The sequence below is a fragment of the Hippocampus bargibanti genome, linkage group LG04, assembly GCF_051943395.1.
Source record: "Hippocampus bargibanti isolate YZ-2025 linkage group LG04, ASM5194339v1, whole genome shotgun sequence".
Lineage (NCBI taxonomy): Eukaryota > Metazoa > Chordata > Actinopteri > Syngnathiformes > Syngnathidae > Hippocampus > Hippocampus bargibanti.
In genome coordinates this window covers 14,810,723-14,822,810 of record NC_142737.1, presented here as the reverse complement: position 1 = coordinate 14,822,810, position 12,088 = coordinate 14,810,723, and the positions used below count along the sequence as shown (strand labels likewise).

The 12,088-nt window shown below is 39.0% G+C and overlaps 1 protein-coding gene across 3 annotated transcripts in view; it reads left to right on the top strand.

Moving 5' to 3' along the window:
* The window catches only part of pip5k1bb (phosphatidylinositol-4-phosphate 5-kinase, type I, beta b), a 41,534-nt gene that overhangs the window by 15,805 nt on the left and 13,641 nt on the right, over positions 1 to 12,088 (top strand). For all 3 annotated transcript variants that reach the window (XM_088994254.1, XM_088994255.1, XM_088994256.1), the window contains exons 4-7: positions 7 to 137; positions 2,004 to 2,121; positions 2,895 to 3,047; positions 3,940 to 4,239. In XM_088994254.1, the coding sequence (XP_088850380.1) occupies positions 7 to 137; positions 2,004 to 2,121; positions 2,895 to 3,047; positions 3,940 to 4,239 (702 nt within the window). The remainder of the gene's footprint in view (positions 1 to 6; positions 138 to 2,003; positions 2,122 to 2,894; positions 3,048 to 3,939; positions 4,240 to 12,088) is intronic.

The following is a 12,088-nucleotide window of genomic DNA, read 5'->3' as shown; positions in this document are numbered from 1 at the left end:
TGCAAGACGACGTCATCTGCCTTAAAAGGCGCCATTCAGCTGGGCATCGGCTATACAGTTGGAAACCTCACCTCCAAACCTGACAGAGATGTGCTTATGCAAGACTTCTATGTAGTGGAGAGCGTCTTTCTACCCAGGTCAGCGTTTGCATATTACCAACACAGGAACTTACACCCGTAGAAGAGTGAAATTTTCTAACACAATCTTTCTATATTCTTCATGAAAAGGTTCTTGCGTAACAGCCAGACAATTGTATGAACCCAAGGTTATGTCTTTATAAGAGCCAATGAATCATACAGCTCCATTAAATTGTGAGTAGGTGGTAACTGGCTGCTCTCTGGCTGCATCAGTTTTCTATTGCAAAGTAAAAGAATGACTGCGAGAAAACCTCGATACTCCTCTCTGTGGGTTGATATTAATCAAATAAAATGTGACCTAATCATATTCAATTGAAGATCTACATAATTTGTTTGGTTTTTTTTTTTTTTTTTTTTTTTGGTGCCGACATTCTTTCACATTTTTGCACGTCTGATAGTGAGTTAAACAAAATAGACAAATTTGTGTGGAGAAAAATGGTGCCTGGAGGTTTTACTACCGGTGTGTGTGTGTGTGTGTGTGTGTGTGTGTGTGTGTGTGTGTGTGTGTGTGTGTGTGTGTATATATATATATATATATATATATATATATATATATATATATATATATATATATATATATATATATATTCACACACGTTTATATGTGCGTATATGTATATATGTATGTGTGTCTGTGTATACATGTATATGTATATATGTTTATGCCTTTATGTGTTTATATGTATATGTGAATGATGTGTAGCACCACGGTTTTACCTGGAAATGTTTTCCCTTTTTGTGGTTGCACCTGCATATGCAAACTCCATGCAAACATCCTGTCAGCTAATGTCCTTCTAAATATTGACCTTGATTTTTTGCCTCATCAAGACGCATACTTGGAACACGAAGACATTAGCTGCCGAACACAAATAGTTTGATGCGAACAATAAAGCTCTGCAGTTGAAAAGACAACTATGGGAGGCACGCGGGGGGGATGGTTTTATTTACTAATATGTGACCGTCTCAAGAGGGAGCGGACTGATGGATGTTTTTTTTCATTTCTTCTTTCCAGCTAACACTCTTTTGTGGGCCTTGTTGTTTCAGGCTCTGTCAATCTCGCTCTGGATCACTCTAAATGATACTTCACGACTAAAAAACACCCACCCACAGAAATACACAGACTCAATAATTAGACTGAAGGAAGTATTTCAATGTGTGTTGCTCAATTGTTTCCATGAGAGGCATTTGCTGACTTTTTGTCACTGCCAATTGTTCTTGTCATGACACACCAAACAGAGCAGCTACATAACACTTGGGAGTCAGGTGTAGTATTACACAGCCGTGCCTTATTTGTCCTCTTAGGGTATAGAACACCAGGACAAAACAGCCACTTACCAAGTAGTCGATTGAATTGAGTACAATATTTGAAACCACTGTGGAAGACAAATGCTGTACATTTTCCGATGCACTCATTTCAGCCTAAAGTACTCGAGAATAGTACATAAATGGTAGCATTTTTTTTCACGGTTGCATTTCCTTGTCATTCAGGTTAGGTTAGTTACAAAACAGGATTGAGCCACATTTCTGGGAAAGGTCAGCTCTAGTATTACATTTGAGACACGTTATCATGTTTTTGTGTTGTTTTGTCATCCCTGCGGGACACAAGACTCATATTAAACTGTGACAGTCGGTGAAATTGGAGAATACACTCAATCCAAATGAATGACGGTTCCTCATAATTGAGCTAACTTGCTTGTTGACTCGTGATCAAAAAGCAAAACAATGTCCACATGATGCGGTTGGAAACGCCTTGAATTCTCATCTGATTCTCTTTGTGTATCTCGCCTTATGAAAATGAATAAGACGTATTCTTGTGTTGTTGTTTTTTATTTTCTTGGTATCTCGGCTGTTTTGTTCGAATCCCAGTGAAGGAAGCAACTTGACCCCGGCACACCATTATCCCGATTTTCGCTTCAAGACGTACGCACCGCTGGCCTTCCGCTACTTTCGGGACCTGTTTGGCATCAAACCTGATGACTACCTGGTAAAGATTTGTTGTCATCCCACTAAATTCTAATTTACTACATTATTTTCCCGACTATAAGGCACACCGACTTATAAAACGCACCTTCAACGAATGACATTTTAAAACTTTTCCTTATACTGTGTAAGATGCAATGAATGACATATTTTAAAACCTTTTTCCATATATTGTATAAGGGGCTTTGGATTATAAATCACATGGTCAGCTTTCAAAAAAATTGAAGGCTTTTAGGTGTGTCGTATAATGCAGAAAATACGGTAATTTAATGACAAATTGCACCAGCTAATTCTACAGTAGAGCATTACAATGTTCATTCAAGCCTTCATGAAAACTTGTAGCATTAGTCCAAAGCTTGTATAAAGTTCCTATTTTCTGATCAAATGGACTTTTTTGTACTATGTTGTTATTTAAAAAGAAAGTTGAGATATTTAAGGTATAACAAATGCCCAAAAAAACATCCATTACATCAAAGTTCTGCTTGAAATGGATTCTCACAAAAAAAGCTCGTTTTCTAAGAATTGTTCAAATACGTATTTCACAACAAACTTACCAATGGACAGCTGCTGTTTACTGTTTAATACTCGACTGTAACCACTGTCACTATCCAATTTTGATACTTTGGCTTCACATATTTTATTTTGACTGTCGTAAATATTCCAAGACCTTGGATTTGTTTTTCAGATTTTGCAACCACCAAAATGACAACTCTTAGTTTGGCCTGCTCGCAAATCCACAAACAACTCATTTTGTTGATGTTTTGTTTTCCTTTTCAGTACTCATTAGTCAATGAGCCTCTAATTGAGCTGACCAACCCCGGAGCCAGTGGATCTCTCTTCTACTTAACCAGCGATGATGAGTTCATTATTAAAACAGTTCAGCACAAAGAGGCTAAATTCCTCCAAAGGTTACTTCCTGGTTATTACATGGTAAGTCATACACAGATTTAGTTAGTGTTACAATTGAATTACAATGTAAAGATTAAAAAGTAAAATAACTCAAAAATGTAATGTACAATCTTATTTGCATTTAAAAAAAGTTCTTATTGAGCTTTTTACTCAGTTTCATGCAGAATGTATCACGATATGCTTCCTATACTGTCATTAAAAGTACATTTAAAAACAGTTCCGAAACGAGATTTAACTCATTCACTGCCGGACACTTGCAAAAATGTGTCCACTCCAATGCCAGGGTTTTTGTCATTGTCACTCGAATTCCAGGACCCACAGAATATTGAGTTTTAGGACTATGGTACATAAACATTCAATACATCGTAAGAAACCTCGTCTTTCATCAGAAAATAAGAGTTAATTCCTAAATTATATGTGTCTGGAGTTGTATGATCTTGAAATGAGGGTGGCTGTTGAAAATACAATGCAATGCATATATATTGGTATATATAGCGCTTTAACAACAGCTGAAATTGGAACACAGCGCTAACATGGAACAAAGGGAAATGCTGCCCCCGTGTGGAAGGGAAAAACAATGCCAGAGGTCTGGCCAGCGCTTTTATAGCACGCCAGCAAGAAAAAACAAAAACCCGAACAAATTCGGGAATGGTGCTCCACGTCATATTTTCAATTCCCGAATAAATTTGTGAATGACTTAAAAGCAAAGAAAATAATGCTGACTAAAATGAAAGCGTGTGCAGTGCAATTACAAGCATGCTTTTAAAAACATTTGAATGAACCTAATGATAGTTATGGGAACGCAACATTAGATTTTAAACTGTGTTTAAAACGTGATAAATGTAGATATGTCGATGAATACTGTCCTAACCCATAGCTGTCACTTAATTTATGGATGTCTGTCACTTCTCAGAACCTGAACCAGAATCCACGCACCTTACTCCCCAAATTTTACGGACTGTACTGTATCCAGTCGGGAGGCATCAATATCCGCCTGGTGGTTATGAACAATGTGCTGCCTCGCTCAGTTAAAATGCACTACAAGTATGATCTGAAAGGATCGACGTACAAAAGACGAGCGTCTAGGAAGGAGAGAGAAAAAGCCTGTCCCACCTTCAAAGATCTCGACTTCCAGGACATGCATGAAGAAGGGCTTTACTTTGATGCAGAAACCTATACCAATCTGATGAAGACTCTGCAGAGAGACTGCCGGGTAAGTGGAATTCCTTCCACATGCCAAAGCTTTTCCTCAGTGAAAGGAATGCTGATTCGGATATCAGGTGATTTTTTTTTTTTACCAGCAGCATAATCAGAATTTCTTCTTAAGTGAAGTAATTTCTGTTGAAATAACTAAAAAACATTTCACCACATCAGACTTCTACCAATATCAGGCTGGACCCAGCTTAAGGGGGCTATCCCATTTCAATAAGTCACACTAAAAAACATATATCCTGAATGTTTGTGAGCCAAATAGTTATAGCATTGGAATACGAAAGAATCAATTAGTTTGAACAATATATCTTACCACGACAACACCATACCTACAGTGAAGCAAGCTGGGGGCACTGTCATGCTTTGGTACTGGATCTGGACGTGGGGCCTTAAAATATCAAGAAAAGCCCACTAGAACAACTGGAGTTTATTTAGGGTTAGATCAAGACGCATACAATTATAAGCCGTGTGTGCTGACTACCATTCAACCGTAGTGAACACGTTTGGTTAATTTTGAACACACCCACATCCATTATTCACAGCTTCTGTGCATACAGGATGTACAACCACGTGATTTCTGTCGTTTATTTTTATTTCCCCTCCCGAAAAGAAAAACTAATTAATTCACTTTACATTTACAGGTTGCGGGCGACATTGATTGCGGAAAAAGTTTGAAATAATTTATCTTGGTCACATATGTATCTAATCTGGTATTTGAAACGGGTCGTGTAGACTTTTTAGACCCACTTTGTTCATCCGTTCGTTTGTTCGTTCATTTTCATGTTTGTGTATTTAAAGTAGAGCATTATATGTCTTTGGTGGTTATTATTTATTTATTTATTTATTTTGTTGTTGGAGGAAAAGTACTCCACATGCTTGGGAAGTACTGTATGTGCTGATTTAAGATCCCAGTTTTCCCTCGACCTTGTGCTCTTGTCGTTTTGTGGTTGTGTTTCACCAAATGACATCTAGGCAAACATGGAATAAGATTAAGACATGAGCCTGGTAGCGTAAGGTAACTTGTGCAGTGGCAGGGAAAGTATTCATAGATATGCTACCAAGGTTTGAGTTGAATGTTATGAAAAAAAAATGTTATAGGGGTTAAAGGACAACCGACGTCTACGGACAAGTTGTGTCCATAATTTGTAAAATGGCTTCAAATGACTTCTACTGGGCGTATTTTAATAAGATTCCACCGCATATAGCTATAGTTTATGTTTTAAGACTCGCTCTGAATATTCAGGAAGTCTTGTTTTTGAGTTGGTGATGAGTCCGTATGTGATGTCACTAAAGGAACGCCCCTAACCGGAAAAAAGACACATTGTAGCAGTCCTTCCATCGCGTCAATGTATTTTGCTGTACATGTTTGGTCTGAAAACCGTGTTGCACCCAAAAGCCGCCAGAAGGCCAGAAGAGGGCGTCCAAGCGCCATATAAGGAATTTATCAGCCTATGTAAACAGAGGTGGCCACAGGATGTCGCCACTTTGTGCCTCTTTTTTTGGGAGAGAGATTTTCCCCCAATGTTGCCTCAAAATGGCACAAATAAATTCTTTAATCGATTGCAAACATGTATGCTTTCCTCTTCAGAACTATTTGAATCATATTCATAACTGGATGTGTAACAAGAAAGCATATTCTCCAAATCTGAAGCCATTGTTTTGATTCACTAGCAATGCAAGACGTCTTGGCATGACGTCACGAACTGGGGGCGGGACTTTCTGAAAATGCCCAATTCGCATCTTAATTTTTTTGCAGATTTTGGACACTTCAAGTCATTTTTATTGGTGTTTTGCATTTGACTAAAAATATACTGCGTGTTGTGGGTATTTTCGATGCTATAAAACGTTTGTCAGTTAAAAAACGTAAAAAAAAAGTGATGTCGGTTGTCCTTTAAGTAATCAATCTTTTTTTTCAATGAATTGGATTTCAACATTGTACGTTACAACTGATTTCAGGCCATATCGGGGCAAGTTGTTCCATAACTTAACATTTTCATTTTGTGTGCAAGTTTGAGAACTGTCACATTTATTATCAACTAACGTGAATAAACTCCACAGTCAATGTTTAGTCGTTCATAAACAGAGTGACACTGCTGTTATGTTGAGTGGAGGTTAAGCACAAGTGTCTTCGGGCTTCGGTCTTTGCGAGGAAACAAATATTCAGGTGACGAATGTGAGACAGCTTCTTATCTCATGAAGCTTTCCGTGGATCATTAACAGCATCACGCTGATTTTGTCCACACACTTTATTTCTCTTTTCAATGTTTTTGAGCCAGAATGACATTCTCCCCATCTTGCATAGTCAACGTTTTCTGAAAGTTCAACTTGACATGTACAGTGTACATGTCAAGTTGAACTTTGTACACGCATGCGCACATACACAGTGAGGCTTATGGTGCCCCAAATTAACAGCACTGACAAGTGTTTTTTTTTTCCTATCATGATCAATGACTTTTCCAATTTGCTATTTTACAAAACAAAAAGAAAAAAGGCTTCATTTGAAATTGTACCGTATTTTCCGGAGTACAAGATGTACCGGAGTATAAGGCACACACCCAACGAATGGTGTATTTGCAAACGTTTTCCATATCTAAGGCGCACCGGAGTATAAGGTGCACCTTCAATGACTGAAAAAGATTTTCCAAATATATATAAATAAACAAAATGTTCCAAATATTAGGCACACCACATTATCTTGTGACTGTAAAGTGTCCTTGAGAGTTTTGAAAGGCGCTTATAAATAAAATTTATTATTATTATTATTATTATTATTATTATTATTATTATTATTATTATTATAGGGCGCTACAGTAGAGGCTGGGGTTACGCACTACTTCTTCTATAGGCTGAAATGGAGTCGCTGCTGAAATTAGTTGCAAGACCTGTTGAGGCTCAATATTACTTCACATGTAAGGCACATCTTTTGAAGAAAATTAAGGCTTTTGGGTGCACCTTATACACTGGAAAATACAATAACTTGTATTTCCTCATTCGGCCTGAACAGCAAAAAAGTCACAGTTAAAAAATAATTTGGAAATGGTTTTATCCATTTATTTTATATTTATATCTGTGTGGGCATGCATCAATGTGCATACATACCACTTGTCAGGGGCCACACTCCTGGATGCAATCTATCCATACAAACAAATATAAGGCCACAGGCTCTTCGAGGCGAACCACTTTTTGTTATGTTCACCTCTTCCTGTTCTCGCCTCCTGAGCGGGAAACAAAATGCGATCTAAGCAGAATGTGTGTGTCCATTTCCATGAGTAAGCAGCTCAGCCCCTCAGCCCAGGAGAGTCTAGTCGACCAAAACACAGAGGGGAGGTCAGCGGGCACCTAGCAACAAGAGGGACGGGGAGGGCGGGGGTTATCGGGGGGGGGGGGGGGGGGGTGCAAGGAACCAGGAGGAAAGGCAGACTCTGTTTTCCTTTAAAGTGAATTACTGATAACACGTGAGGTCTTTGTGCAGAACTAGAATGAACTCTGGAGTCACATGTCCAGATATAAAATTGTAATACGTATATTGAATTACTGTATAACCCCCAGATACGCCTGTCATGCCAAGAGAATTAATATAATTCATGTTAAATGTGAATGTAAAGGTCATGTGACTATTTAAAGGCACATTTTGTGCTATTGGCAGCGATTCATTGATGGCGGCTGTGTAAACTCTCTCAACAGCGCTAACACCCATTACTTAGTTATCCCGTCTACCAAAATGCCCAAAAGACGTCATTTTCCGCTAGATTTCAAGAGGGCATGAAACAAAGGCCCAATATCTCAATCTCAATTGTTATTTTATATAGTTATTGATTTCTTTGCGAAATCCATCCATTTACAGTAAAGTCTCGTGATATCGATATCGGATATATCGATAGTCCCGGTTATATTGATATTTTTTTGGACTCCCTTGAATATCGATATAACGAGACTTTACTGTATTTCCTAAACCACTGATCTTCACTAGGGTTAGCGGGCATCCTGGAGCCTATACCAGCTGTCTTTTGGCAGTAGACAAGGAACACCCTGAACTGGATCACAATTTTATGTTCCATTAACCTGCTGTGCATGTTTTTGGAATGTGAGAGGAAACCAGAGTACACGGAAAAAACCTACACAGGGATCAGGAAAGCATGCCAACTCCACACAGGAGGGCCTTCTGGGAGCCAGAATCGAACCCTGTATCTCTGCAGTCAACCACGCCACCCTTACAAAACCCAATTCAGTAATTTATCGCTTATGTAGCATTTTACGGAATCCTTTTACCAGGTGAAAAATTGCACCTGATCCAGTTTCATTTATTATTTGAAACCCCCCAGTCAAGAGGATATTAAATTCAGTGCTTCCCTGAACAAGAGGCAGATCGAATTCTAATGAATAATGAATATCTATATTTTTCGAACACTTTCCTGGGATTGCATCTGCAGACCGTGTTAGCACATCCTCATTTTTGTGGCTTCAGACAGCCACATTTGCCCCAGACGCAAGGCAAATTTAAGAATGTGAGCAATGACAGAGGGTTGTGTCAGGAAGGGCATCCGACGTAAAAGCTTAGCCAAAACAAACATGCGGATCAAACCTCTAAAGATGGAGGACACTGATTTGCTGTGGCGACCCCTTGAAGGGAAAAGCCGAAAGGAAAAGAAGAAGAGCAATGTATTCATGCCCATGCGAAGCTTGCAGAGGCCACACCAACCGGCATAACTTCTTAATGGATCATCCTTCCTCCTTTAGACGTTGAAAACTTCTTTTAGAATTCTCTCTGCCACGCTGAATGTATTGGAAGTGACAGAGACACCGTCCGAAGCGCAAAAACATTGATATGTCAAACACAGGTACACTCTCTTTGTGTTATCGAATCATGTCTTCAAAACTAATGCTGTCTGATGATTAACTCATTCACTGCCAGATGTGCAAAAATTTGTCCATTCCAGTGCCGGGTTTTTTGTCACTCTAATTCCAGGACCCACAGAATATTGGGTTTTAGGACTACATAAACATTCAATGCAGCGTAAGAAACCTTAGAAAAGAGTTAATTCCTAAATTATATGTGTATGGAGTTATATAAGCTTGAAATGATGGTGGCTGTCCAAAATACACTGCAATACATACATATTGGTGTATATAGCACTTTAACAACAGCTGAAGCTGGAACAAAGTGCGAACATGGAAAAAGGGAAATGCTGCCACCTTGTAGAGGGGAAAAAACATTGCCGCTCTACGTCATATTTTCAATTCTCGAATAAATTGGTGAATAGCAGTAAATAAGTAAAACGAGGCCTTTCGAAGTACCGTGCACAAAAAATAGGAAGGTTAGCATTGACAAAAGTTGTCTTAACTTCATATTATTATAAAGCTCGAAAGATTTTCAGCTGGTGTTTCTGGGACAGGGACAAAAAGTTTATAGATGAAAAAAAATCACAAAAAGAAATGATCGCGGTTTACTCACAAATTACTTCTTTCTCAAGAACCATTTACCTTTTCTCTTTTATAAATGTCAACAGATGCATACACCACTTTATTTCATCTTCCGCCCATTCATGTAAGAGTATTGAATTGCTTCGCTCCTTTATATATATACTGTATAAATGTTGCTGGCATAGATCAAAGAACAGAGAACTATTTCTCATTAATAAATAATTCCCATGGCACTCGGGATAATCTCTCACAGCACACTAGTGTGCAACAGCAAAAAACAAAATGCTGACTTAAAGGACAACCGACGTCTCCGGACAAGTTGTGTCCATAATTTGTAAAATGGCTTCAAATGACTTCTACTGAGCGTATTTTAATAAGATTCCACCGCATATAGCTATATTTTACGTTTTAAGACTCGCGCTGAATATTCAGGAAGTCTTGTTTTTGAGTTGGTGATGAGTCCGTATGTGATGTCACTAAAGGAACGCCCCTAACCGGAAAAAAGACACATTGTAGCAGTCCTTCCATCACGTCAATGTATTTTGCTGTACATGTTTGGTCTGAAAACCATGTTCACCCAAAAGCCTCCAGAAGAGGACGTGGACAGTTAAGAAACAAAAAAAGTGACGTCGGTTGTCCTTTAAGTCAAATCTTATTTCCAGAATCGATGAGAAGGTTTCTTCAGCCGTCATCTGTACAATTTTGAAGGTTTCGGACGTTTCGCCTCCTATCCAAGAGGCTCCGTCAGCGAACTAAAGTCTGACTGGTCGTATCGGCCCTATTTATATACAACCAGTCAGACTTTAGTTCGCTGACGAAGCCTCTTGGATAGGAGGCGAAACGTCCGAAACCTTCAAAATTGTACACATGACGGCTGAAGAAACCTTCTCATCGATGGACCACTCCTGTACGATTGAGAGCTTACACAGACTTATTTCCAGAATGTAAAATTGTTGCTGTAGTTTTTTTCATCCTTCATACATCAACATTATTTATTAAAATCTTGGCAATAACTACTAGACAAACAGAGTTCTGCCATTCCTTCTTGATTGTGGGCCTGGCATGTGGAACATGGCCTTTCGTAGGCAAACTCGTGTGGATTAGTGTGTGTATGTTTCAGTGTGTTTCCAGCACAGCTGCAATTTGAATGAGACGGGGGTGAAGGGATGCAAATCCTTGATATTGAAAAGTTCAAAGCTTAGATAAAAGCCTGACCATTTGTTTTTCACTCATTTGACCTATTTTGTAATTGTACATGCGGGCAGGTGCATGTGCGCGTGGACGTGCGTGACCTACAAATCCACAAAATAAGTTTGCATTCGCATGCATGTGTCATGGTCTTAAAACGAAATAGGTGCTCACGGGAAAATTAAAACAGTGGCGGACCGTCAGAGCCTGCAAGGCCTTCTCTGCTGGCCTAAAAATATATGAATCAGAGACTGATGTTAATTATATATTGTCCATAAATTCTTATTAAAAAATTCCAAATTGTCTTTCAGCTTCCTTTCATTACTTTTACCTTGTTGCGCTGCTTCCAGATGTGTGTTTTCGTATTTCAGCATTTGACCAATCTCATTTCAGCCATCATTTGTTACCGTCAAATGTGTTGATCAAACTGTTGCTATAACCAATCAGATTTCGTGTTGGCAACCCAAACGGGGTGCCAATGCCTTCTTGTAGGCGTTGGTCAATGTCAGAGTTTTTGCAAACTGTGATTAGCTAGTCACATTATTGGCTAGTCACTAGCCAATCATGGTATCACAAGCCACTAGTGACAAGAGCATACTGGCCAGAGCTAGCTTACAGTATCATTCACGAGCTGCATAAGCAAATATATTGTGTTAATTTAATAGCAGTTTTGTCAACCCTCAATGGCTGAAAGAGAAAAAATGGATTTGTTTGGAAATTTGCCGTTAAAGCCATTTTCAAGACGGACGTTTCAAGAAAAAATGGGCATCATTAAGAAAGGTTACTTCCACGCAGGTACCCTCTAGTGGACTTGTAGTGAATCACAACACACTTCTTTCAATCTGGATTGATTCAGATGGAGCACTACTGAAGGCCTAGCGATGAAATCCACGGCCCACCACTGGGGAAGTTGACTTAAAAACACAGAAGTGAAAATCTGCGACATGAGTGTGTCACTTTCTTTTGTTTCTTCCAATCCGAGTGAGTAAAAGGATGTGGTCTCTTCACAGAAAGTGACAAAAGCAGTGTTGTTTTTCTTCCAACTTCCTCATTTGGATTTACAAGGGAAAAAAATATACAAAAGGAAAAGACCCTCCAAACGACCTCTTCACTAGTTTGGTCAATCATTATTAACCCCAACAGTATCTTAAAGTGGGTCAGCCACCTGATTGTGATGGTATGGATTTACCTGGTCGTTCTTATCGCGGTTTCACGGTGTAGCTCCCACCTCTTACCTCCCT